General features: G+C 44.1%; 2 protein-coding genes and 1 long non-coding RNA gene across 5 annotated transcripts in view; 1 reads left to right on the top strand and 2 right to left on the bottom strand.

Annotated features, from left to right (window-relative positions):
* Positions 1 to 1,119: 1,119 nt before the first annotated feature.
* LOC135322895 (uncharacterized) lies at positions 1,120 to 10,418 on the bottom strand. The gene is made up of 3 exons (XR_010383910.1): positions 10,014 to 10,418; positions 7,841 to 7,957; positions 1,120 to 2,668 (listed from the first exon to the last, which is right to left on the bottom strand). It is a non-coding gene; the product is annotated as an uncharacterized LOC135322895 (long non-coding RNA).
* On the top strand, positions 4,473 to 6,843 carry RAB42 (RAB42, member RAS oncogene family). The gene is made up of 2 exons (XM_031464505.2): positions 4,473 to 4,736; positions 5,414 to 6,843. The coding sequence occupies exons 1-2, from the start codon at positions 4,495 to 4,497 to the stop codon at positions 5,835 to 5,837; spliced, it is 666 nt and encodes a 221-aa protein (XP_031320365.1). The 5' UTR covers positions 4,473 to 4,494; the 3' UTR covers positions 5,838 to 6,843.
* A 2,237-nt stretch (positions 10,419 to 12,655) lies between the features above and the next one.
* Positions 12,656 to 27,857, bottom strand: part of TAF12 (TATA-box binding protein associated factor 12) — a 28,560-nt gene continuing 13,358 nt past the window's right edge. For 2 of the 3 annotated variants that reach the window (XM_010981663.3, XM_010981662.3), the window contains exons 2-6: positions 25,308 to 25,559; positions 23,561 to 23,638; positions 19,039 to 19,153; positions 14,537 to 14,625; positions 12,656 to 13,137 (exon numbers count right to left, since the gene is read on the bottom strand). In XM_010981663.3, coding sequence (XP_010979965.1) covers positions 13,102 to 13,137; positions 14,537 to 14,625; positions 19,039 to 19,153; positions 23,561 to 23,638; positions 25,308 to 25,475 — 486 coding nt within the window. In that variant the 5' untranslated portion in view covers positions 25,476 to 25,559 and the 3' untranslated portion in view covers positions 12,656 to 13,101. Of the gene's footprint in view, positions 13,138 to 14,536; positions 14,626 to 19,038; positions 19,154 to 23,560; positions 23,639 to 25,307; positions 25,560 to 26,269; positions 26,357 to 27,857 lie in introns of those variants that run through there. The other variant, XM_064493869.1, reaches the window with a different exon arrangement.

Raw genomic sequence — 27,857 nt, 5'->3', positions numbered from 1 at the left:
CAAGGAAGGAGGACCGCTGAGGAGGACCCTAGATGAGAAGTCAGATGACCAGAATTCTAATCCCGCCCTGCCAGGTAGTTGCCAAACTACCTTGGAAAACACCCATTTCTGACCCTCAAATTCCTTACCTCTGAAATGGTGATTGTATCTCTTGTCCTGCCTTTCTCCTGGGGCTTTAAAAGGATCTAATGAGATGGTGTGCATGGAAGTAATCTGTAAACTGTGAGGAGCTATCTAGGTGTAAGGTCATAGCATTGTCCTTAAGGCAGAATCTTCACCCTCTGTTTTCCTAAAATGTATCTGAGTTTTCACACAGTGAGAAATAGACTAGGCTGCCCCATAAACGGCGAACATGTTCCTAATCTGAGCATGTGGGCTCTTAAACTCCTGTCATTCTCTGGTCTACACCAAAGCTGGGCCAACTTAATGACGACTGCCAGCTCAGCACAAACAGGATTCAGCAGATGTTGGCAAGGGAACTGTGATGTATATGGTTAGTTAATAGGTTTTATAGCTTTCATGAATTAAAAATGAATAAATGTTGAACCTGCTCTCAGAAAAAAAAAAAAGAAAGAAAAAAAGAAAAAGAAAATAAAAAGCAAGAGATAAATTCAGAGAAAATATTTGCAAAACATATATTGAACAAGGGCCTTGCATCTAGAACATAAAGAGCTCTTTAAACACAACAATAAAAAGTCAAGCCACTCAACTGGAAAAAAAAAATTGGCACAGAATTTGAAAGACACCTCACCAAAGATAAACAGATGGTAAATAAACACATGAAATGATGCTCAACCTCATTGGGCATTAGGGAAATGCAAATTAAAACTACAATTAGATCATACTACAAGCACACTGGAATGGCAAAAGTTAAAAAGGTTGACAATACCAGGTGATGATGAGAAAATAGAGTAATTGAAAATCTTTTACAGTATTCAGGATTTTTATATGGTACAATCACTTTGGAAAACAGTTTGGCAGTTTCTGAAAAAAGTAAAGCATGCACCTACCATATGACCCAACCAAAGAGTGGAAACAACACAAACGTCCTTCAACAGGGATGGGATAAACACCTCGTGGTATATTCACACAGTGGAATGACTATATTGTAGAGTGAAAGAAGTCAAAGACTGCATACTGTATGATTTCATTTATATAAAATTCTAGAAAATACAAACTAATCTCTAGTGGCAAATGGGGGCTGTTTGGGAGTGGGAGTCAGGAGAGAAGAATTAAAGAAGGACATGGGGAAACTTCTGGGAATAATAGAGGTTCATTATGTTGATTTTGGTGGCTTCATGGGTATACACTTATGTCAAAACTCATATTGTACATTTTTAATATCTGCAATTTATTGTATCAGTTATATCTTAAGAAAGTTTTTTTTTTTTTTCAAAAAAAGGTAAGCAAAAGAAAATTCAGAACATGTCATTCACCTGCCCCCAAATCACTGACTTTTCAACACATTTGGAATAAAACCTGAGGTCCGCATGGTGGCCTCTGAAGCCACATGTGATCTGGATCATCCTCCTCTCTGTTCTTAATGCCTACCACTTGCTCCTCATTCATTCTTCTCCCTCCTTGTGGCCTCCCAGCTCTTCTTGGAGCACCCCTTGCCTGCTCCCACCTCAGGGCCTTTGCTCTTGCTGTTCTTCCTGCCTGGAACTGTCCTCCCTGGATATCACAGTCAACCACACTGTTTACTCACTCTCTTCCGCTGGGTTTATGTTCAAATGCCACCTCCTCAGACCCCCCTATTTTAATATAGCACCCTACCACCGGTTACTTATAGCACTTAACTCCTCCCTATCATAGCATATATAAATTTATTTTCTGTCTTCCCCATTACAATGTGAGCTCCCCAAGAACAGGAATTGTGTCTTTTTTCCCCGCTGCTCTATAAATGTCCAGTATACAAAAGATGGCCAGCACTTATTGAAATACTGAGTGAATGCATTAATTAATGAATAAAACTTGGCCAAGGCCACACAGCTAGTAAGAATCACTTGGAACTAAAACTCAGATCTGTCTAACGCAAATGTGCATAATGTTACCTGCTATGTAACACTGTTACTCCAGAACTTCCCTGTGAAGTAGGGGCCATGATTTGCCTCACTTAGCAGAAGGGGGAGCAGGGAGGGGAAATGACTTGCCCCCTGGGTCACATAGGAAGTCTATGGCAAAGTCAGCTGACATCTGGGTTCTGGTGCCAGGTGCACTCAGGGACAGACACATGACCCCTGCCCACAGTAGGAGTGTTAGGAGAGGAAGTTCAAGGAGTCTGATGCTGACAGTGCACTCTGCCCACATGTGCTGACCGCAAAGGCTTTTAGGACATCTGGGTTCAAATTGCCTTTCAAGCTATTTCATGACTCTCTGCCTTTGCCCAGCTGCCTCTGCCTGCAGTGCCCTTCTTCCCTGACCTCCCTAGCTCCCACTTGTCCCTGGAGACCCAGCTTCAGCATCACCTCCTCCAAGAGGTCTTCTCTGACTCTGTAGCTCCCCAAGTTCAGCTCTGTTGTGGTATTTGAATGAAGAATGAATGAATGAATGAATAGCACTCATCTACTTTCAGTCACTCATTCAACCATAAATATTTACCGAGTTCCTCCTTTATGCCAAGCACTGAGGATACAGCCATTGGTCCTTGTCCACAAGGGGCCTGAGCCTAGAAGGGAGACAGACATCACAGTGGACAAAAGGGCTTGTGACATCACTGACCAGTCAGTGAGGGGCTTCCTGAGGACGGGGATCAAACCTGAGGCCTGGAGTAGGGGTTAGTTACCCTTTGAAGGGCAGAAGAGGAGTGTTTCTGGCAGAGGGCTGAGAAGAGGAAAGATGTTCAGCATGACTGGAGCTCAGAGCACCAGTGGTGGTTCAAGAAGGGGCGGGGGGTGGGGGGAGAGATCCGCACAGGCCTGATGCAAAAACTATTTTTCCTGCTGAACAGAGTAAGGTGAGGAGAACATCCTGATGGAAGAATCAGTGGGACGGGTGGGAGTGCGGTAGACTCTCCTGGTTTGGGCAGCACTGGCAGGAAGGTTTCCTTCCCCAACACACACACCCTATCTGATGTTCCTCTCTCTCCTCCTAGAGGTGGGGGTAGAGCAGAGGCTCGGGCCCCTTCAGGTACTACCATGCAGGTGACCAGAGGCCAGGGTTACTAGGAGACCTGACAGAATGGCTTCTCACCGATTTATTTAGAGTTAGCCACAGGAAAACCAGGGTCTTCCCAGGTCCCCAAACTGTCCAGCCAGAAACAGACTTGGCAGCTAGTCTCAGTTTTCCTTCCTGAGTGATCTTGGGCTGGTTACTTAACTTCTCTGAGCCTCAGTTTCCTAATCTATAAAAAACCAGGCAGACTAACACCTACTCGCAATGTTATGTAAGGAGGAAATGTGATATGATGGTTTGCATTAGTGAGGACTGCTTCCCACTTCCAATTTGCCAAAACACTTAAACTGGTAACATCCACCCACAGTGAGACAGTGGGGCTAAACCATTGACAAACTGTTTGGGACCAGTCAGAACTCTAGCCTTGATGCTCTGGATTTCCAGGCCAGACTGGAAAGAGTGGAGTGGATCTTGGATGCAGTTATGCTGCCTTACCCTTGCCCCTAACCCAAGTGGGACCTGACCACCTTGTTCTAGTCCTTTTCCGACTTGTTCTGCAGTCCCTCTTTGTGGCATCAAGGAGATAATGAAGAATGAGACAAACCTGGATATGAGTCCTAACTCTGCTGTGACCTGAGACAAGCCACACATCTGAGCTTCAGTCTCCTCAGCTCTACAATGGGCGCTCTCAAAGGGTTGCTGTCCCAAAGCATAAGGAACTGATTGTCTCATAAATGTTAGCTGTCCAGTTCACAAGCCTCTGTACTTGCAGTTGTCTGTCTACTCTGCTTCCTCTACCCAACTGCGTCCAAGTCCCTCCCTGGGTCCTGAGACCCAGCACAGGTAGGCAGGGAGCAAGCAGTGGAGGCTGTTGAACATTGAACCTGAGCACTGAACGGGAGGCCCCAGTCGAGGGCAAGTGGGGCTCCAGGAAAGGTGCACCTGGGTGGGGATACAGCACCCATATACCATCAGCTTTCTAGAGCAGTGTCTCCAGGTCCAGCAGCAGGGGCCCAACGGGGAGACTAATAGTGGGGCTGCAGAGAGAAACCACTCTAACGAATGAATGAAGTGGATGTTCTGGCGCTGTTAGCCTCAGGCCGGTTAGCCGTTCTTCCCCAGTGCTCCTCCCCGCAATGTCTAATTTAATCTCTTCTTCCTGTGAAGTCGGTGTTGTTATCCCCTTTTTACAGAGAAGGAAACTGAGGCTCAGAAAGAGGAAGTGACTCGCCGAGGTGTTTCCACCGGTCCAGTCCCGGTCCCGGCAGCTCAGCAGGCAGCCCGAGGCGGGGGCGGGACCGCGGGGCGGGGCCCCGAGCGGGGTGGCCGGGAGGGCCCGGATAGTTGGTCGTGGGACCCGCGGGAGGTGAGACGCGGGCCATGGAGACTGGGGCCAGCTGCCGCTACCAGTTTCGGATCGCGGTGCTGGGGGACGCGGCCGTGGGCAAGACGTCGCTGCTGCGTCGCTATGTGGCGGGTGCTCCCGGGATCCCAGAGCCGGAGCCGGAGCTCGAGTCGGCGCCCACGGTGGGCGTCGAGTTCTATAGCCGCGCTCTGCAGCTGCAGGCCGGGCCGCGCGTCAAGCTGCAGCTCTGGGACACGGCGGGCCAAGAGCGCTTCAGGTGCGAGGCAGGGCCGGACGCGGTGGTTGGGAGGTGGGGTGGGGGAGGGGCGAGAAGGGGGCTGGGGTGAGGGAACCCCAGGTTGGGGCGGGGTCACTGCCTGTCCACCTGGCCATGGCGATCGCTCAGAGGCGACAGCTTCAGTGGCCCAAGTAGAGGTCTTGGAGTCCCTGGATCTGGGTCCTTCACCCTTGAGTCAATTCATTCTACACATACAAGTGAGACTTGGAGGAATGAATGACCTGGATGCTGACAGAGTCCACAGGAACACAGAAAGGAAGGTGTCAAGGAGATGGGAAAGGAAGACAGAGATTTGTGTTGGCCCTGAAGGATCCCTAGGAGTTTGCCAGGCAGAGAATGGGAAAGCAAAGACCTGCAATCATGAAAACATCAGGCGTCCTCCAGGAATGAAGGAATAGTCAGGAGAGTATGGGAGTAAAAATCGGCCATCACAACATTGTAAACTGACTATAACTCAAAACAAAAAACAAACCAAAAACACCAGCCCCTAACTGGGGAGCACACAGTCTCTTGGGAGAGACACAGACACTAGGAAAAGAGAAGCACAAGGCAGTGTGAAATGAGCTTATAAAGGGGGGTGTGAGGAAGTCAGTGGATGGGGGGTTCCGGTGTCTTGAAGGCATAAGTTTCTCCCAGCTTACTCCCCCCACCTTCAGGTGCATCACCAGATCCTTTTACCGGAATGTGGTGGGTGTCCTGCTGGTCTTTGATATGACAAACAGGAAGTCCTTTGAACACATCCAAGACTGGCACCAGGAGGTCATGGCCACTCAGGGCCCTGACAAGGCGATCTTCCTGCTGGTTGGCCACAAGAGTGACCTGCAGAGCTCCCGCTGTGTCTCAGCCCAGGAGGCAGAGGAACTGGCTGCCTCCTTGGGCATGGCCTTCATGGAGACCTCCGCCAAAAATAACTGCAATGTGGACCTGGCCTTCAACACCCTTGCTGAAGCCATCCAGCAGGCCCTGCAGCAGGGGGACATCAAGCTGGAGGAGGACTGGGGGGGTGTCCGGCTCATTCACAACATCCAAATCTCTAGGGCCCCCAGCAGGAAGCAACACCCAGGTCCATGCCAGTGTTGACTCCAGGAGAGAAAGGGTTAAAGCAGTGTCAACCTCAGAAGTGCTGGTGGAATAGGGAGTGTTAACATCTCTGTGGAGGGCAAATGGCAGAATCTATCCAAATGGATAATATAAACAGTATTCTGGCACAGTCATGCCTCCTGGATTTGGGGGTTTCAGAGCTATCCCCTTTCCACTAGAAAGGTCTAAGAGGCCAGGTGTGCAGCTTCTTTACACCTGTTTCCACCATTGTCAGAGGAGCTCATAAAAGACCCCACCTCACAGGGGGCTCTGGGCATGAATGAGCTGACGGATGGGATATGCCCAGCCTCAGCCTCCCACACAGTGAGAATCAAATGGCAAGAACTGTCATCACCGCTCTTTCCTCTCCTTGCCAGGATGCGGCCGTTTCTGGCAGCATCCCTGGATGCGGAAGCTGAGCCACTCAGTGTGGGGACGCTGCTGTACAGGCGAGGGTGAGTGCAGGGAATTTCAGCCCAAGCCAGCCTTCAAGCCTCCTTAGGTCCTCAGGTTTGGATGAGTCCTAAGGTGTGCCCTCAGGCCCAGGTTGCTGCCCAGTGCCCTGGAAGGCAGGGATGACCGTGAATAGCTCCTGTGTTGGGCACACAGAGGACACTGATTGGTCACCAAGATTTCCCGTCAGGGCTGAAGAACCCATATCCGACTCCCCACTGCACTCCCAGCTGCTGAGAGTGCTGCCGGTGGTCGAGCTCAGCCTACAGCTCCCCCCAGGGCAACCCATATTCAACCCATGTCAATCTTGGAACTACTGTAGGGCGGGGGTGGTGAGTGTTCAAAGGCCTGGCCCTCTCTCCCTAACTCTAGACAATTCTGAAGGTCAGACCCAGCTTCATCACTCTCCACGGGGTGGATTGAGGCCACTGTTACGACATCACAGCTAAATTCTCCTACTTAATCCTGCTTCTCTTCCTTCCTTCCCCCTAAAGCATATGTTTATCTCAAAAATTCCCCAATAAATATCTGCACACTGATCTCCTTCTCAGAATCTGCCTCTTGGGGAACTTAACCTGCAACAGAAACTGTTGCACTTTTGTCCAGGGGCAATCACAGAAGGCTTCCTGGAGGGAAGAATCTCAGCAGGTGTAGAGGGGATGTCATTGTGCCAGTGGGCATGGGTAGGGCATGGGCAGCTGCACACAATAGAGCACAACCACTTAACTCACTTTGTGACCTGGAACCAATGACTCTACCGCCTTGAGTCTCAGATTCCTCAGTAACATGTGACTGAAAATCCCTCCTTCCTGGGGCTCTTGGGAGGATTTCAATCGGGGTGAGTGTCTTTGTTTTCCTCCCCATGGCAACCGGGCTGGGATGGGCCTCTGTGCACTGCCTCCTCTTTTTAAAACATCACTCATCCTTCTGACAATATTGCAAGGTCGGCACGATTATCTCATTTCACAGATGGGAAAGCTTGGGCCAGGAGAGGGAAATGATTTGCTTTAGAATACATCATCATTCCTTCATCAAAAATGTTTTAAAATGAGCATCTACTCTGATCTGGGCTCTGAGGAAACAGCAGTGAACATGACAGAAAAGCTGTCCTGGGGCTGACATTCTAGTGGAAAAGAGAAAAAAACTAGTAAGTGGACCTAAATGATTTTCAGTTGTAAGTGCTCCAGAGACCACAGATCCAGGAGGTGAACTGAGGGCGATGGGGCTCCTTTACAGCAGGTGGTCAGGGAGGGCCTCTCTGAAGAGATACCCTTTGAGCTGAGACCTGAAGGAGGAGGAGGAAGAGCCAAGAACAGAGATCTATGCAGAAGGAACAGCGTCTGACATTGAGTGGGCACTTATGTACCACGTGAGGTAGACAGGTAGATACTATTACTCCATTTTACTGATGTGGAGACAGATCCAGAGACTTTAAGTGAAGCCAGTAAGTGAAGGATGGAAAACAGATGTGGTTCATTCAGTAAATGTGGGTCAGCTCAGTGTTCCACCAGCCTTGTCCACCACCTCGGGCCAGGCCCAGAAGTTCTTACCTTATGCCTCAAGGCTGTGGTCCCACACTCACAGGCTCCCTCAGTGCGGTAAAAACCTCTGGTGACTTTGATGGGTGTGATTCTGGCCCAGCAGTAGGAAGCAGCCCTGCCCAGCGGCTAGAGGAAAGGCAGACAACAGGAGTGGGGAGTAGGGAAGAAGTCAGAGGGGCAGGCCCACTGGAGGGCTGAGCCTTACCTCCACCACTGTTCAGAAGCAGACCTTCTCTCCTGGGATCCTAGCTGCCAAAAATGGGGCAAGCTTTGCAGTCAGACCTGGGTTTGAATCCCAGGTCCACTCTGTACAGTTGTGGGATCCTAGGGAACTCACTTCATCTAAGCCTCAGTGGGTTCATCTGTAAGATGGGGATACTACTACTTAATTCACAGGTTTTTAGAATTAGATGAGAAATCAAAGGCAGTAATTGCCACATAGCGGGAATTCACAAGATGGAAGTTTCCTTCTTCCCCTGAGGGTTTTGCTATTAATCAGTTAGGGAACAGAGACTACCAAATTATACACTTTGGGGAAATAAAAAGGATTCTAGACTCTAACAAAGTTCTTAAAGGCTGGGACATGGCCTGCAGAAGCCCCAGTGTTGGAAGAGGCAAGCTTCGCATTGCATAGCCTTTGCTCCGGCAGGTACAGGCCCTGGGTTGGGCCGCAGGCCAGCAGAGAGAAGGGACATTCTAGCAGCATATGGGCACTATGGTCTGCTGCCCACGGTGTTTCAAGCTCCCACTTGGGAACATCTCAGGATGGGTATAGGATCAGGGCCTCTATTTTAGGGAAGTTCTGCTTCTGTCTTGAAGGGACCTAGTTCTGCAGCGTGGTTTCAAATGGCGCATTCTGACGTGTCCCAGAGGTGTCCCAGAGGCTTCACTAAGCCTGGGTCTGGGCATGTCCTGAGAAGCCTAGACCGGGAAGCCCTGATCGCTTTTGGGTTCTGGCTCACGTCTCTCACTGCAAGTTTGAACCAGCCCCAGTCGCGTGGTTTGTGCCGCAGCTCTGGCCTCACTTCCTCGCTTCTCCTCCTGGCTGGCCTCCTGCACTACGTGGATGCTCTCTGGCAGTACAGGGTCCGCATCTTCCTCAAGGAGGACACTCCCTCCCTACTAGGAGACTCAACCATAGGCAAATCAACCTTGCTGAGGCACTACACAGAGGACATCTCTGTCAAGGGCATCTCCCAGACAGTGGGAGTGGACTTCTCTATGCACTTTGTTGGGGCAGAGCCTAGGCGTCCAGGTGAAGCTCCAGCTCTAGGACATAGCTAGCCAGGAAAGGCTCCAGTACATGGGCCCTGGGCTTGGCTCCTGCCCTACCTTCTACACCACCCACCCCTGAGAGGGAGAGCCCACCCATCAGGAAGGGAAGGGGCAAGAGAAGGGGCCTTGGAGGCCACGAGAAAAATGAACTCTGGATCAAGAGCACAGGTCTGAGTCCTGGCCTGCCCAGTGACCTCGGGCAGGCCACATGACCTCTCCAGACCTCCATGTTCTTACCTGTAAAATAAGAGGCAACCCTGGGTGACTCTAGGGGCTTTTTCTTTTCTAACTACAGGTAACTGCCTCCCTCCTCCCTGCTTCATCTCATGCAGTGGGACCTTCTCCAGGATGGCTTCCGGAGCCCACATGGCTCCTTCTGTGTCATCTAAACTCACCCCCATTTTTGTGATCACACCCTACCCCTGCCTTTTGGTTCATTCTTCCCCAGCAAAACCTCAAGCCTATTTCTTTACCTTTAGTTCAAATTAACTGCAGCAACTTCCTGGCTGGTCCCCCTCCTGCCTATTTTCAATTCCGCTGTCTACACTGGTAGCCAGAGCAAGGTTTTTCATATGCAAATATAATCATATCAGTCCTCCATCGAAAACTTTACTGGCTTCCCATTACCTGTGCGTCGTTTTCAAACTTTTTGTTAATATGCCTGCTTTTGGCAACAGAATTTTGTCAGATGGGGTCTTTTTCACAGCCCTAAAATACTCCACAAAGAGAGATATTGCTCAGGGTGAAGGGGTGGGAAGCCCCAGAGCCAGCCTGCTAGGCCTCCCACACTACACACTACACAGTACACTCTCCCACCCCCTGCAAGACACAGACATGGTGGCCTCCAAAGCATGGGCACTGGAGGAGCCCACCCCCAGGCCTGAGGGCTGTCCACCCCCAAGCTTACTCTGCTCATCTCTGCCATTCTCTCCTGCTGTGGCACCTTGTGCTTCAGCCACACTGATGCAGTGACTTCTTCATGCCTTTGCATGTGCTGTCACTCCCGTCTTTGTTCCCACAGGACCTGGGGGAGAGTTTAGGGCACAGTTAAGAGTGTAGGTTCTGGAGTCAAAGGGACTTGGCTGAAATCTGAGCACCATCACTACTACTATCTGTGTGATCTTTTATTTTGTGGGGGGGTTAGGAGAGGTAATTAGGTTTATTTATTTTTAATGGCAGTGCTAGGGATTGAACCCAGGACCTTGTGCATGTTAGGCACACACTCTACCGCTGAGCTATACCCCCTTAAATGTTTTTTCCTTCCAGTTTATTAAGATACAACTGACATACAGCACTGTATATTTGGTGGGGGGGTAATTAGGTTTATTTATATATTCAGTGGAAGCACTGGGGATTGAACCCAGGACCTCATGCATGCTAGGCATGCACTCTGCCACTGAGCTATACCCTCCCTTTATCTGTGTGATCTTGAGCAAATTATGTAAACTCTAAATTTTAGTTTCCTCATTGGAAAATAGGATTAAATGAGATGTTGCAAACAAAGTGCTTGACAAACACTTTTTCCTTTAGGATTCTTGGGAAAACACAATGAGCTTATCCACAGAAGGTGCTTAGGACAGCACATGGCACCCAGCAAGCACTCTTACCAAGATACTAGAATACACAAATCCACCAGGCTGCTACCCCTTGGGTTCCTCAGCATGTATTAAGTCTTCTGTGCACTCAGACTCTGCTGGGCTCTGGGAGTCAAGTGGGCATGGTTAGTTGGCTTATCGAGGTAGAAGGCCTTGTGTCCAGGCTAGGGGGCTGAGCTGCACCAGAAATGTGGATACCAAATCAGAAGACCCCTTACAGATCAACTGGTGACATCCCTCTCTCCTGTACTCCCACATCCAGTCACCAAGGCCTGGGAGGGCACCACTTAAACAGCTGTCAAATGCCGCCCTTCTCTCCACTTTGTCACTACCATCTCAGTCCAGGCAACAACCTTCTCATGAACCTTTGCTTCCACAAGTGCCCTCTCTCCCCGCTCCACTGCCTGGCCAGAGTGATCTTTCAAAATGCCAATCTGACCACGTCATGCTTCTGCTTAAAATCCTTCAATGACTCCTGCTACTTTTTGGGTAAAGCCTACTCAATGCTGGGGCCTACGAGACGCTGCATGACCTGGCCCATCTCTCCTCACCACACTGTCTCAGGGCACATGCAGTTCTCCTTGAAGTGGAGGGACCCTTGCCCCTGGGTCCCTCAGATTACAGCTCAACTGTTCAGATGCCCTGCCTGAGAGCCTCTTGTTTGCAGCCCTTGTCATAAAAGGAGTTTTCATTTCAGCCGATGGTAGGATCACTCCCCGTTTTCATTCATCGTTGTAGCCCATGCCTGGCACGGGCAGGGGCAGAGCTTATGGTACTTGCTGAGCAAACAAACCAGTGTGCACACAGGACAAGACCACTCAGCTGGATGAAGCCACTCACCTGTCACACAGCTGATCAAGAACTGACGTCTTTTGACTCTACCCAGCTCTTTCCATTAAACTGCCCCAATTCCCTTCTCCCATTCTGTCCTCAATGGAGGATTCAAAACTAATCCTTATTCCTCCTTGGCCGCCGAGGTCAGGGGCTCGCGAGTGTTCCTACTACTGGAACTTGGCGGGAGGCCTTTTGCGGCTTCATAATCAGCAACAGAACATCCATTGAGAGCATCTCCCAGTGGCATCAGGAGGTTCTGGAGAAAGCAAAACCCTTCAACATCCTCTTCCTGGTGGTAGGCCACAAGAGTCACTGGTGGCTGAGGGACAGCTGATGCCAGAGGAAAGGGAGAAGCTGGCTGCCTCTTTGAGCACTATGTTGAGACTTCAGCCAACAGCAGCGGTGACTTCAGCATAGCCTTTAAGCTATCCACTCAAGAGATCTATGAGACTGTGAAGAGGGGGGTCATGGGACCAAACTCAGAGTGGGAGGGAATGAAAAGCAGGGTCCTACCTCAGACCAAGCCTCAGGAAGTAGAGGACCAGAGTAGGGCAAGGTGGATGTGCCCATGCTGGTGACCCACAGGTGGAACAGCCATGCTTCCTGAAGCCCGTGGAACTCCCACAAGCCACCAGGGCCACACTAGGCATAGAACAGGATGCTGCTAGGTGCCACTGAAGGTTATGACTCTGAGGTCTCAATGGGCCTGGTTTCTTCTGCACGATGGTGAAAGCACTGAGACCAGGGATACTAAGAATACACGGGGACCTGCACAGAAAGGCCGTTCCCCAAGGCTGCTGCCATCTTTTCTTAGGGTCAAGGATGATCTCCAGAAGTTCCAGAAGAGCAAGTCAAAAAAGGATTTCCCCAAACCAGGATGCCTCTTCAGTTTGGGGCTCATGAGAGAAGGTCATCCTGATCATTTCTATAGCAGTGACTGGACTTCAAGTCCTAGTGATGGTATGGCCTTCCTTGGAGTAAAATAATGGGAAAGTCCCCGGGTTTTTCCTCCATCACAGACATAAATAATGGTGCTGCCATCTGCTGACCAGAGAGCTACACCCAGCCCTGCCTGTCCTCCTCTGGCATTTCAAAGGCTGTAAGCCATGCACCCTGTGTCTTTTGATTGATAACTTCTTTATTCTGGAAAAGCAAATGAAAGTCATATTCATATAAACACTGACATTACAAAGTACAAGGAAAGGAGGAAGGGAGAAGGAAACAGAAAACCTCTACAAATCCTGCTAATACTGCCTGACCAAACAAGGCCATAATCCTTTGTCCCCTATTCAATCACTTATATAATAAACCACAAATAAAGTCTTCTCTGAAAGATACATTGCTCCTCTTTGAGACGGCAGGGAAAAGGGACCGGAAGTTAGGGTAGGAGGCTTTATTCTTTTGGCAGATCCTCTCAGTCATTATAGATATTGCTGTACTGTTAATAAAAAATATATGCTTCTCTGTAAAGCATTAAAAAAAAAAAAATCCAAGGATGAGATGGCTGAGGTTTCAGCTCAAGTATCTCCAAATACATTGTTGTCCATTCCCTGACCTTTCTGTGTGTTATTTCTTGGTTGTTTTCCGGATCAGTGCCATTCTCTGAAAGGAGAGAGAAATAAGCAATTATACAGGAACTTTCTGGGACATCCAGGAATGGCCAGCAGACAGCGTGGTCTGCACCAGAGGCTAGAGCCCTCAGGAACCTACAGGTACAGGGCAGCTCAGCAGGTTCCTTCTGATTCAAGAGCAGTTTGTGGGACCCCAACAGATGTTTGGAAAGGCCCGTGGACCCATTTCATTGACCCAAAGACCCAAACTGCTCTATGCTAGCAGGATGGCAAATAAAGTGAAAAGGAGAAGGCGACAGCTCTTGCCTTTTGGGGATTTAAGAGACAGGCCATCAAAGTATGTGTTTTCTAGGTCTACCCCCACCCCTAATCTTTTTCTCTGATGATGGAGAAAATTAGGAAGGGGCTCTGTTTTACTCCTGTTACCACACGTAAAGGGAGCTGACATTTCATACCTGATGACCTGCGATGAAGGAAAAAGACTCTAACAACTTCCACCACAGCCCATCAGGGAAACATTTAGATCATGGGTTTCAAATTTTACTATTATCAGCCACTGGCCAAATTACTAGCTTGCTTTTGCTCACTCTTTTTAACTAACAGATTGTCCCAACATTACGATATGTATGTGTTGACTGATAAATAAATAGGGCTGAAAAGTGGATAATTTGGGAGCAGAGCCAAAATGACCGTCCATTGCCTAGGATTCCCTTCTGAAGAACACTGCGGTCCTTTGATTCAGGCCACTGGCAGCCTCCTTGTATGGCTTCCTCTGTGAACTTTGTAAACATACCTACTCCAGAGATCCCAGGCTATGGAAAAGCAAGGTACACTCTGCCAGGATCACCCAATTGTAGCCATGAGGCTGGGGAAAAGCTCACTTTCAAATCAGAGTAGCTAGTTAAATTAAGGCTTTGTCAAATGGAGGCCAGCATTGCTTTGAGACTGACAAATGACAGGGACAGCTTGCTTCCCAGCAGAAGTGGAGACAGGTTCTCATACTGACCCCTGTTCTGCAGTAGGAGGGACAGAGAACAACCTTTAAGCCGGGACAGAGGCCAGAACGCCCAGCAGAGCAGCCTGGGTACTACCTCCCAGCTTTCCTTACACTGCCCTCTAGCCAGAGGGCCATATATGATGTTCAAACCAGCAACAATGAGACAAAGTTTCATTAAGGAGATCTATTCATGTTAGAAGAACCTAGAATCAACAGCTTTAAGTGACACCCATTAGAGTTAAGAGAAAAAACTGAGACCCTGTGTGGGAACAGTAAAGCACCAAGGAAATACCTGGCTGACCTCCCAAGGAGCCCTGCTGCCTCCTGCCCTTTCTGACATTTGGGGGAAGTGACAACCGCAGTGATGGCAGCTGTGTACATTCCCACTAAGACACAGCTCAAGGGATCAGCTGGGACTCTGAAGGCTTCTCACCTGTTTGTGAGCTTCTGTGGTGCAAGCCTTTTTGTAGGGTCGGATTTCTTCTGAGCCAAATCCTGGGATCCACATGTTCCACTGGCGCTCTGCAAGGAAGAGGCCACACAGAGGTAAGGAGACCAGGAAGGCAGCATCAGGGTACAGTGTGACCCTCAGACAAGGGTCAGGGAGGACTAATCTGGGCACATCAACTGGAAGAATTAACAGTAACCCTCAGAGAGCTTCTTTGGGACACAAGTGGGGGAAATCACATGGTGCCTCCGAGGTTTTGAAAGGACACCATCTGACCTTCTTAAAAAGAGGTGAGTCAAAATTTTGAGTGTGGGGCCCTAATATTTCCATGCAGCTCTTCAGAAAAGGAAAGTTATCTGTTCTTCAATCATCTTACTCCTATGCTCAAGGTAACCCCTCTCAAAACCAAAGGAGTAGGAACAGAAAGGCACTTCTAGCGTTCTGGAGTTAAGAGCCAAGCACCAGCTCTGCTGCTTCATTGTGAAGCTGTATGACATTGGGTCTCAGTTTCTCCATCTTTTACATGGTAGTGGCAACAGTAATAATCACCTGACAGGGTGACTGAGAGCCTTCAATGGCATAATGCAATCCCACAGCCTGGGATAAATACAGACATACTGATATAGACACAGGTATGTCCACGCCACAGCGTCATGTCCTTGTGCTACTGGATATGATCATCCCTGTAAGACTGTCACTACAAGTTCCCAGAGGGCAGAGATTTGGCTTATTTCACTTTGTCAGTAATTGGCATAGCTACATGGCCCCCTAAATCCACAAATAAAAGTGTACTACACTTTAAGTATACCCAACATTAAGAAATTATACTTACAAGAGATTATTTAAGGACTAGGTCTCTACTCAAAAGGAGTTACATGGGGACGTCTTTATCAAGCTCCTCGAATCACTGAAAACATTTGTTTTGCAAATTTGATTTGCCCCCAGGCAGGCAGTTACTTAAATCAAATTGAATATTAGTGGTTTCTTTGTGCCTAATGCATAGCAAATAATGTGTGAATGAAAGATTCATGATTTGTTCTAGGATAAATTTATATACAGCTCTCTTCCAGTATTTTTTTGAAAATGAAGATAAAAATGTCTGAAACCTTCTGCTAATAATATTTGTTGTCAGTACTTGAAAGTGACACTAAGACTATTCTCTGGGAATTAAAAACCTTTGCATCAACACAAAGTGGATCAGGACATGGATATTCAAAGTCACTTTAAAGAATAGTTACCAGGCATGAATATACATGTGTAAGTATGTGTAGCTATATATTTAATTAAGTGTGTAGAGCTGCCCCTTGAACGAGGAAGGGGTTAGGGGTGCCAACTCCCTCTGTGGTTGAGAACCCGTATATAACCTATAGGCAGCCCTCCAACTGTGCTGTTCCTCCACATGTGCAGTTCCTCTGTATTCATGCATTCAACCAACTGTGGACCATACAGTACTGTAATATTTACTATAAAAAAAATATCTGTGTATCAGTGGGCCCTATACAGTTCAAAACCATGCTGTTCAAGGGTCAACTGCACTTAAGTTTTACGTAACATTAATATAATAGCAACAACAATTATTTAGTGAGTAAAATGTGTAGTAAAATGGCTGGTACAAAGCAGCATTGTGCAAAGCATTCTATGTACATTATCTCATTAAACTTTCATATTTCTAAAGAAAGACTCTGTCTCAAAAATATATATTGAACACATATTCAAGCAAAATGGGTTAGGAGATACATAGAAAGTTAATCAATTTAGTAACCCCTCGATACTTACAAACATTCCATTAAGCCTAAATTAAAGATAATGAACCAGTATGACTATATATATTCTACAAATAAATATATTTAACAGAAAAGAAAGAAACAGAGAGAAAGAAAGAAAGAGAGAGAGAGAGGGAGAGAGAAGGAGAAAAGAAAGAAATAAAGAAAGGAAGGAAGGCAGACAGACAGACCACGTCAATCAGAATGGGAGGTTATTCACCTCTGGCCAAGTATAACAAAAAAACCGGGTCAGAAGCAAACACTGACAGTATCCATCCCAACCTGTCCAGAAGAGAGGCGTTAAGAGTTTATAGCTCCACTGGCAAGCTTATCCTTGCTGAGGAGGGAGACGGACTGTGTGTGCAGCAGACCTAGATGGTTTAACACCAGGTTCCCTGACTCCTCATGCTCTGATCCCACACCCTCCAAGCAATCTTCTGATTATGATTCAGGTTCCATTAGGCCTGCTACAGAAGCTATTCTGGTCATGCAGACTTTTGAGTATTCATGTCTCTGTGATAATTATTTCTTATCCTTAATGAATAAATTGACATCCCAATTTTATTCTCAGTAATTAAAATACAAAATATTTTTTAAAATAGCAATGGTAGGGGGAGGCTATAGCTCAGTAGTAGAGTGTATGGTTAGCATGCATGAGGTCCTGGGTTCAACCCCAGTACCTCTGTTTAAAACACACACACACACACACACACACACGTATAAAACAGCAATGCTAAACTCTCAAAGTAATACAATCTGTTGTGAGGGTTTTTTGGTATGGTAAAATATAAAACTTAACCATTGTAATCATTTTTAAGTGTACAGTTCAGTGGCATTAAGCACATTCACACCGTTGGACAACCATTACTACTATCCATCTCCAAAACTTTTTCATCAATCCAAACCGAAACTCTAACTCCCATTTCCCCCTCTAGACCCTGGTAACCACCATTCTACTTTCTGTCTCTATGAATTTGTGTTGTGATGATTTTAAAATCTGTCTGTAAATTCCTTCATACTCTTCCCATCAAGAAGTGGAGTCTGTGTTCCCTTCCCTTGAACCTGGACAGGTCCTTGTGATTGCCTCAAAGAACAGAATTCAGCAGAAGTAATGCTAGGGACTTTGGAAACTTGGTTAACAAAGGCCATGCAGTTTCTGCCAAGTGATTATGGGACACTTGTTCTGGGAGCCTTCAGCTGCCATGCAGAAGTCCAGCTATCCTAGGACTGGATATGGACCATGGAGAGAAACCACAGAGACAGAGACTTGTGGAGTCCCTGATTTTGAGTGTTCCTAGCCCAGACATCAGACATGGACATGATGAAGCTCTGTATCCTCCAAAAAGATATGTTGAAGCCCTAACTCCCCTCAGAATGTAGTGGAAATAGGGCTGTTGCAGATGTACTCAGTTAAGATGAGATCATACTGAAGCAGGGTAGGCCATTAGTCCACTATGACTGGTGTCCTATGAGAAGAGACACAGAGACAGAGACACACAGGGGACCAAGACCAAGGCACAGGCTGGAGTGATGCAGCTACAAGCCAGAGAATGCCAAGGACTGCTGGCTACCACCAGAAGCTAGGAAGATTCTAGGAGGATTCTTCAACAAAGGCAATGGAGAGAGCATAGCCCTGCTGACATCCTGTATTCAGACTTCTGGCTTCCAGAACTGTGACAGAATAAATTTGTGTTGTTTCAAGCTACCTAGTTAGTGGTATTGTTATGGCAGCCCTAGGAGACTAATACCCGTTCCTTCAAAACAGTCTTAGCCCCAGCCACCACCTGACTTTAATCACACGAGAGATCCTTAGCAAAACTGCCCAGCCAAGCCCAGTCAACCCTCAGACCTATGAAAAAAATGAGTAACTGCTACTGTTTTGAGCCACGTTTGTTACATATTAATAGATAATCAAAATATCTGTCTTCTGCTATTAATACCAGCAACGTTAACCAGAAGTGTGTTATTTATTCCACCTCCACTACCAGTGACTCACCGGACTGGCCTAGCAGTATCTCCTTGACACTGGGAAGAAAGCCTTTCAGTAATCAGTCATGGGCTGATCCGCACTGAATCCCTTAATATCTTCTGCCTTATTGACTTGGCCTGACTGTCTTTGTAGTCACAGATTGTTCCCTTTCTTCTGATCACACTGCAGCTAATACACAGGGTTGCTTACTCATTTCCAAGTGATTACAGTTATCAATGTTAGATGAGTATCTCCCAGAAAAACCCAAGCCTGAATTTAGTGTCTATTAAGTAGAAAAGCAGAATACAAAATTATATGTACATTATGAATATAATTTTCTTGGGGAAAATGTATCATAGGCTAAAAACTGGAAGGAAAACACCATTACATGAACGGTGGAGATATAACAGCTACGTTTTCTAAGCTCTTACTTTGTGCCAGATCCTGTGTCAGTCACTTTACAAACATAATCCATAACTCTCACAATGACCCTGTAAAGAAGACATTATAATCCCCAATTTACGAATTAGGAACAGGCTCCAAGAGAAAGCAAGTAGGAAGGATAGGTGGTACCATCAAAAAGTGGCAAACCCAATGCCAGGACTCATTCCCCCACGATGGATGGATTTCTCTTTCCGTTTAATGCTGCTGTTGAATGAACATATAAATCCTAGAGCCCAAAAGTCTGATCCTGGTATGAAGGTTCCTGAAGGAGCAATACTGTGGATGCCTCAAGGGGAAATGAGACCACATACCTAGATGCAGCTGGACATCCTTTACCTCCAGGGTGCTGGACTTGCGATGCCGAGCAAGCTGGCAGGCTGCTGTCACCACACTCTCAATAAAATCATCAGCAATCTGAAGCAGCATCTGGGGAAAGGAAGTAGGGGAGAGTAACCATGACATTGGCAGGGTAGGCTCCTGTTGCTGGGACAACTGTATCTGCTTGAATCACATTTAATCAGGCTTTCTATTAGAAGGCCTGGAATCGGCATTTGAGCTAAGATGGGGAGAAGTGAAGACAACAACAGAAACACATCAACTCAGTGTTAACCAGCTTGAGCACAACTCACACCTTTCTGAGGATGTACTTTCTACCAAGCAGGGATCAAGCGGCCCAACCAAACCCCCATCATACCTTCTTCTGAATTAGGTAGGAAAATAAAAGTGAATCATTCAATCCTCACTCCCTCATCTTCTCTTAAAACATTTTAATTTGTATTATCTCACCTAGTGCTTATAAATAACCCTGTGGAAAAAAAATGGGGCGTGGATTTGACCGTAATTCTAATGGGGAGAACGCTAAGATTCAGGAAGACTAATTTACTCATGGCAATGTAACTACTAAGCAGTGGAACCAGGATTCAACCTCTAGGTTCTGAGTCCATATCCTGGATCTTTCCACTTTATTATCGATTATTCCTAGACCTTGTGAAAAGCAAAATCAGAATTCTAAAGCTAAAAATCTACATGAAAAAAAATGAAATTTTTATCAGTGAATACATTCCTCATGGCTTCTTCTGCTGACAAATAAAATTAAATTAAATTAAAAAAAACATAGTTATAAACATTTCTTATTCTGTTGGACCATTAATGCATTGTCATCTTTCCTATGGAACCAAAAGGATGCCATCTAAATGAAAGATTTCTGATTAAACATGGTAGGTTGACTCCAAAAATGTCCTTCTCTCTTTCCCTAAACCCATTAAAATAACAATAAATTTTAAAAAGACATAAATCCAAAAAGAGAACAAGACTAAGAGAGAAAATCTTAATGGATAACAGATTCCAATAAACCTTTAAAGTAAATTTTTGGTAAAGAGGTAACAAAGGAAGAGTGAGAACTGACCTAGCAGACAGAAGGTATAAAACAAGTGCCTGTAGAGGGGACACCAATGAGAACTGAACTGATCTGCCCTTTGCAGCTCCTAAGAGATCCAGGATTTGGAGATGTTATTAATCACAGAAGATTGGTCTGAGGTATGGAACTAAAAACTGGGGAATTGTTTATGTCTACATACAGAGTGGTCCCCCAATGCCCATACTCCAAAGGCAGCCAAGTGACTTTTTCCCACACATACCTGACCCACAGCACAGTAGGTTTATTCCCTAGAAAAACTAAACAGAAGTGGCTCTGGATTAGTACACCAGACACAGCAGAGATAAGGGAGACACAGCCCCTTTCTCTTGCCTCGCTTCCAGAGTGTTAGAAGCTAGGGATAAACCCTCCAGATAGGAGACTAAAGTATTTTTCTTTGGTGATACTAAATGATTCCAGAGAAAAGACTTACAGATTCTGACATTTAGGGAATCCCCCATTAAGAAGGATGACTGTGGACAAACTTCTGAAGTGAGGCCAGTGGTACGCTGGAGCCAGATTAGATGAGTTCATGAAGGCCCATTATACGCATTTCTTCCCAATTCTGTATTCAGTGACAACATGTCAATAGCTTAAAATATTTACACAGTGGGAATATTTACACCACAGAAATCAGGAAATGTTGAAAATCAGGGCCTTTTTCTCCACAGATGGTTGTTAAACATTTACTGTACATTACTGGGTGAAGACCATCAGTCAATAAGACCTGCTTTAAAAAAAAAAAAGTTCTGCTTTAAATCAGTTTTTTTAGTGGCTCATCATTTAGTAATGGATAGCCAGGATCATGAGACATTTGTAGATAGTCTCCAACACTAAAAAACATAAACAAACCAAAGAAGAAAAAAAGGGGCCCAGAGGAAACAAAGACAATGCAGGGAAGAGAAGAAAACGTCAAACAATGTAACTAATATCCTCAGAGAGAACGATAAGAGAAGATATTACAACCAGACAATAAGAACAGAATGGCTTAGGAAAAGAAGAAGAAAAAGAAAAAAAGGAACCAATCAGCAAGAAAAAGTTCATGGAAATGAAAATTTTTATTTAAAAAAAAGGTAAAATTTAGAAGATAAACTAAGAAAAATCTCCCCAGCAAGTAGAACTTAGAACTACAAAGAAATGAAAAATAAGAGAGAAAAGATCAAAAAATCTAAGAGGATCAATGCAGAAAATCCAACATCCAACCAACCATCATTCCAGAAAGAAAGAACAAAAATAGAGAAGAAATTATCAAAAAACCAAGATTAAAAAAATGGAACCCTCATACAGTGCTGGTGGGAATGCAAAAGGGTGCAAACACTTTGTAAAAACAGGAAGTTCCTCAAAGGAAAAACATAGTTACCATATGATTCAGTAATTATTCCACACCTAGGTACATATCCAAGAGAAATGAAAATGTATGCCCATACAATAACTTGTTATGTGAATTTAAAAAAAGAAGGGAAAGAAAAAAAAAAACTTGCACATAAATGTTCACGGTAACATTATTCATAATAGCCAAAGAGTGGAGATAACCCAAATGCCTATCATCTGATGAATGAGTAAACAAAATGTGGTATATCCATACAAGGGAGTATTATTCACCCATAAAAAGGAATGAAGTACTGATACCTGCTACAACATGGATGAACTTTAAAAACATTATGCTAAGTACAAGGAGGCAAGTCACAAAAGACCAAATATCATATGATTCCACTCATTTGAAATGTCTAAAATAAGCAAATCTACAGAGACAGAAAGCAGATTAGTGGTTACTGAGGGCTATGAGGGTTGGGGGAAAATGGGGAGTGACTGCCAATAGATATGGGTTTCTTTTGGGGGTGATGAAAAAGTTCTAAAATTGTACTGATAGTTGCACATCCTGTGAATATACTAAAAACCACTGAACTTTATATTTCAAATGGGTGAATTTTATGGTACATGAATTATATTTCAATAAAGCTACTACCTAAAATACCCACACACATATAAGGGGCAAATATTTTTCCTCTGCTTAAAATAACTAACTAAATAAAATAAGAATAACAATGGAATTATACTGTTTTTGTAACCTGCATTTCCTTTACCTATCATTACATATTCCTCAGAAAAGGCACACCCCCCTCCCCCAAATCCCAAAACAAATCATACCATATCATCCCTGAATAGAGACACGGGAAGTATCCAGATTAAAAGAAGCCTCCAAGAATTCAGCACAACAAATGAAAAAAGATACATAGAAATCTCATATGAAAATTCAGAACAGGAAAAAAACTGTCCCTAAAAGGATCAGAACCACATTTCTTAACAGGAGATTTTAGAAGACAAAGAAGCAATGCCTTCCCCATTGAAAGGGAAAAACAATTTCTAAATAGAATTCTAAACCCAGCCAAACTAAAAATTAAGTGTAAGGTATTTTCATTTACCTCTCATCTATCCTTTTGTAGGAAATAACAACAACAACAAAATGTTCCAACAACAAGAGGGAGTAAAGAGGATGTGGAATCTAGTAAGTAAGAGATCTGAACAGAAAAGGAGCAAAAGGAAGGCCCATAAAGGGTTTGTGTACATGGTCTAAAATTAATCCGACCAGAAGAGGAGGGAGGTTTCTGGGAGTAAAATCTCTAGGACGGGAAAAACCCAAATCAATAGATTTTTTTTCCATTTGGAAAATAATGCTGATAGAGGTTATAAGAGAGCTGATAGCAGAAGTCAAGCTGAAAAGGTACATAGAAAACTAAGTAAATAAAAATGGGTCAATTATCAACTTCAGGAAGGTAAGTTGTACCAAAAAGGAAAGGTAATCACAGTGGTGAACAATAATTAAATAGCCAGAATAATATAAATACTGATTTCTGAGTTATCCAAAAATTGTGACAAAACCATATGGGAAAAATGAGGGAATAAAAAATTAATAAAATAAAATAACATGTTAGATTGCCAAAAAAAAGAAGAAAAGAGGGCAAGGAAGGTGTGTATGGCACATGTGAGTGGTTTAACAAATTCTCATCTACCATAGTAGGAAGTCTACAACTATTACAAAATTAATGAATCAAAGAGTATTTGTGTAAGTAATTATTTAGAAATAGAGGAATGTTCTAGAAACAATTAACATTGTTGCCAGGGATTGCCTTGAGGAGACGACTATGCCCTTTTTGACAGCCAAAAATAGCAGTGGCTGTTAGGTATAAAGTTCCAGGCACTCTCGTAGGTGCTTTGTATGTTATTTCATAGGACCCTCACAATAATTATGGATAAATACTGTCATACCCTACCAACACAGGAGGAAGCTGAGTCCCAGAAAGCGTAACTGACTCACCCACAGAGCCAAGATTCAAATTCAGATTTGTCTCTAAAGTCTAATGGCTACTGTATATTACCTCTCAGGGACACAGTATTTGGGATACCCAACCCCACCTTACCTCCTCTACATCTTCATCCAATTGCTCATTAGGGTCCACTTCTCTTACTAAGTCTTGTAATTTCTTCTTGGTCAATACCTAAAGTTAATTGGGAGAAGATTTTTCAGCCAAGTATCAAAGAAACAAACAACTCATGACCCTATAATGAAAGGCTGTCCATTTGTTGGGTTTAGTTTCTACTTTGCAAAGAATTATTGGTCAGGCCTACCTGTTGGTATTGCTACACTCTCAGACAGAAGTAGCCTGGGGAAAGGCAGAAAGAGCAGTGTGGACGAAAGGACAACATCTGTTGGCTAGTTTATTAAACTCTACACTAATTTGCAACTTTCTGACCACCACAAATTGTACAGTGCCTCTGCTGCCTTTGGACTCGCTCTTTTACCCTTCTCCCTACAATGTAGCTCAGCTCACAGCGCCTCCTTTCTGATGCTTTTCCCAGCCCACCCAGGTAAAACCAATCACTTCCTCTTTTGGCCTCTACTATACCCTGTGTACCCTTCTATCATTGTATACATTTACAAACTTGGCTATTTCTGACTTACTAATGAAAGTTCCTTGAGGGCAGCGAACATGGGTTCATCTCTGCGTAACTAAATATTTGTATAAGTATGTAAAACTGTGATCCTTGTTTCATAAAGGAAATGTCATATCACATATATATGCCGCTAAAAAATGATCAAAAGACATACACTAAAATGCTAACCATAAGTTATTGTGGGTGGTGGTAGAATTATGGGCTGTTTATTCTTTCTGTATTTCTAAAGTATCATGATAAGCGTGTATAACACTGGAAATAAGGAAAAAAGAAAGTAATTTAAAAAATAGTTGTTAATGATGTCTCAGAGCTATCCTTTCTACCATTATCATTTTAATTCAAGCCTTTGCCACGTCTTGATTTACTGCGAAAGTCTTAAGACTTGACTTACTGCAAAAGTCTGCTCCCTTTCCTATCTTTCTTGTCCCCTTATGTCAAATTAATCCTCCTAAGGCATATTAGCTTTATTATGTTACTTTCACTCATCATTAAATAAAAATTGTTTATTAACTAAAAGTTCCAGTGGAAACTAACTGGCACCGGCCCAGGATGTTCTGCCGTAATTCTACCCATACGATTTTATCTCCTCACCTCCACATTCAACATGGGTTAGCCTCCTGACTATCTGCCCAACCCTTCCCATTCACTGTTGCCGGTCCCTCCCCTCATTCTCTTGAAATGTTGTCTCCTCATCCTATTCTATCCAGCCTGCAAGACCCAAGTCAAGAGATTATACTTATTTCTTATGGCTCTGGAAGACAGAATCAGGATCATGGGTAGAAAGAGGGGTCGGATTTTAGAATCACTGCAGAAAATTAATAATGGCAGCAGCCAGATGAACTAGGAGAAAAGACTGGAGGCAAGAGTATTTTTATTATAGGAATAATGAATAATGAATCCATTAATTATTTAACTATTTTATTTTATTTAACAATTATATAGCACATATATTTGTATATAAATATATAAAAACCTGTCATAGGCAAGGTGTGGTGTTAGTGTGTGTGTGTGTATGTATGTATATATGCATACACACACACAGAAATACTACAAAGTAAGAACGGATAAATGTACATGAAGTCCAAAGGAGGAAAAAGACCTTCTTTTTCAGCTGAGAGGAAGAGGCAGCATCTGAGATGGACATCTCTCAAAGTATTACCGCTTCAAAGAACAGATAAGAGGTGCCCACAGAGAACAAAGAGAGGATGATACCTGATTGTTTTCAGGGCTGAGACGCCCTCCTGTCCCAGGAGTGCCTGGGATCTTTACCACTGTAGTGCTATTGGCCATGGAGCCTTGTGGAGGGGTGTTAGCTGGTTCTGGTTTTATCGATGAGAAATTGGAGAGGTTGATTAGGGCTGAGGGGCCAAACTGGTTCATAATCTGCCGTGCTTTGGACTTCAGCTCATAGAGCTTATCGAGATCCTGTTTCTTTTTGGAGCTGTGAGGACCAAGGCCAATCAACTGTAGAAGGAAAACAAGAGAATTAGCTCTGGAAGCACCTATAATAAAGGATGAATTTTGAAAGTAAAATTCTATACGATCTGTCAGATTTTGAAGGGTCTTCATTTGATACCTGCACACTGAAAATGGAGGAAATGAAGAATGTTCATTGTTCCCACCTAATATTTAGAAACCATCTCCTCTCCAAAAGCTAAATGAAATAGTCCACACAAATGAAATAAGGAAGGAAGTAAATGAAATGGGGAATGTTGTGTACAAAAATAAACTAGAATGAGCAAGACATTTCTGAAGACTTTGTGAAAACAGAATACTTTGTTAAGTAGTACATGCATTATTTTTGAACATCAAATAACGTTAAATTCAAATAAATCACGGCACAATCACACACTTGAAACCTAGTCACCAAACTTCAGAAATCAGATTAGTTCATTCTGGCATTTCAAAACATGCTTAAGTCTATGTCAGGGCTATGCCCAATAAACACAATTTTTAGCAACTGTTAAACGTAAGCACTTCACTGTCATCAAGAGCAAATTTTCTCTGAGTGTTAGCAATCTTTAAGTACGTGCAGAGTCCCTAGCCTGGAGTAGCCAAGACTTCTAAATTTTAGAGCCATGAGATTGATTCCGTAGACATCAGCTTTGGTGTCATCAAGATCAGAAGCACATTCATCAAGTTCTGCCCACAGTGGCCTCAAGGAGCTTACTTACAGCTATCTGAGTGTCTAGATCTTTAATTACATCAGCAACAGCTGTGAGCCCGGTGAAATGAGAGGCAGCCATTTTCAAAAGCTACCTGTAAATGAACAACTGGCATCAAGCACCACCCTTGTCACAGAACCATTTCAGTAGTATGACCTGGCACATCTTCAATGACCAGGCTCCAGGCAAACTGGATGCAGAGAAACATTTTCTTATTCCTACTGGGCACCAAGAAAAACATCTCCCATCTCTTTCATATACAACTTTTTAAATTAATGGTATTACAGTAACATAAGACTCTCTTCCAATGAAATGAATGTTCTATTGTTAGGGATAAAGTAGCAGCATATGAAACACTTTATTGGCCAAAATTGTGGAATATGAACCTGCAGGAATCATGGTAATGATTTTCAGAACTTAGCAAAGCTTAGCAACCCAAATGAGTATCTGCATCTATTCTACTCTTGTCCCTATTGTTGAGTTCCTCCCTAACAAATGGTCTAACTCTCTAACATGAGAAATAATCTCCTCCTGGTTTACCCTTAATAAAAGCAACTAACTATGCAAAGACAAAGAGAAACTTGCTGGCCAAGAGCCACCTGAGGGTGTCGGGGCACAGAACAGCATCAGGATTACTCGGTTTTTTTCTTAACCATATGTCGTTCATACCTGATTTTCCCTTACCCAGAAATGTTAGCAATGAAAGAATCAGGAAAGGAAGAGATTGTTAACATGGTAATAGTAGTGCTACTGTTATAAAAGCAAACTATTTTCCCAGAGCAAGTTCTATGAAAAAGTTTTATTAAAGATTATCAGTGTGTTCACCACACTAAACATACTATGTCTCAAATAACATTCCCACAACCTCCAATGGACTTCCCAAATAGAACTGCGTATTGCTCAAGGTAAGCGTGAGAGGTTTTTTTTGTTTTTGTTTTTTTTTTGTAGTAGAGATTTCTGTGTAATAATTTCTATATTAAGACCTGGAGACAAAAAATAGCTATCTACATAATACAAATATGAATTAATCTTAAGGAATAGTTCCAATGGCTATCAATAAAATAAACTGCTTTAATGAAATAAGTGGAATCCGTATAATGTAACAAAAATCAAAATTTCCCTCTAGGAAACTAGACTATACTCACTGATTTTGTTGAGAAGCAAGAAACACTTCCGAATTTTCAATAATTTTGGGTAAGTGAGCTACTTCTTCCATTAAAACAAAACAAACAAAAAATTAAAAATTAAACTAATAAAAAGAGAGAGAGAGAAAACAAAACAAACAAAGCAGACACCCATTACCAGAATGACACTGCTCTGAGTTTCCTAGACTGTTTCTTTATTTGGTTGGATTTAAAACACTGTAACATATCTGGGTGGGTGATAATTACATGTGTTTATTCAACTGTGAAACTCATCACACTGAATATCTAATATCTGTGCATTTCACTGTATGTAAATTATGCCACAACTAAGGATAATAAATCAAACTCCCCCCTAAATTAGGTAAAGGATTGCACTCCAGTGCATTTATCTCAGAAAATTGAAAACTTACGTTCCCACACAAACCTATAAACCAATATTCATAGCATCTATC

The sequence above is a fragment of the Camelus dromedarius genome, chromosome 14 (genome assembly GCF_036321535.1).
Source record: "Camelus dromedarius isolate mCamDro1 chromosome 14, mCamDro1.pat, whole genome shotgun sequence".
In the NCBI taxonomy this organism is placed as follows: Eukaryota; Metazoa; Chordata; class Mammalia; order Artiodactyla; family Camelidae; genus Camelus; species Camelus dromedarius.
This window is presented reverse-complemented; position numbering and strand designations above follow the sequence as displayed.

Coding starts and splice junctions, on each gene's coding strand:
- RAB42 (XM_031464505.2), top strand. CDS start 4,495: ATGGAGACTGGGGCCAGCTGCCGCTACCAGTTTCGGATCGCGGTGCTG. Junction 4,737..5,413: donor GCGGGCCAAGAGCGCTTCAG/GTGCGAGGCAGG, acceptor CCCCACCTTCAG/GTGCATCACCAGATCCTTTT.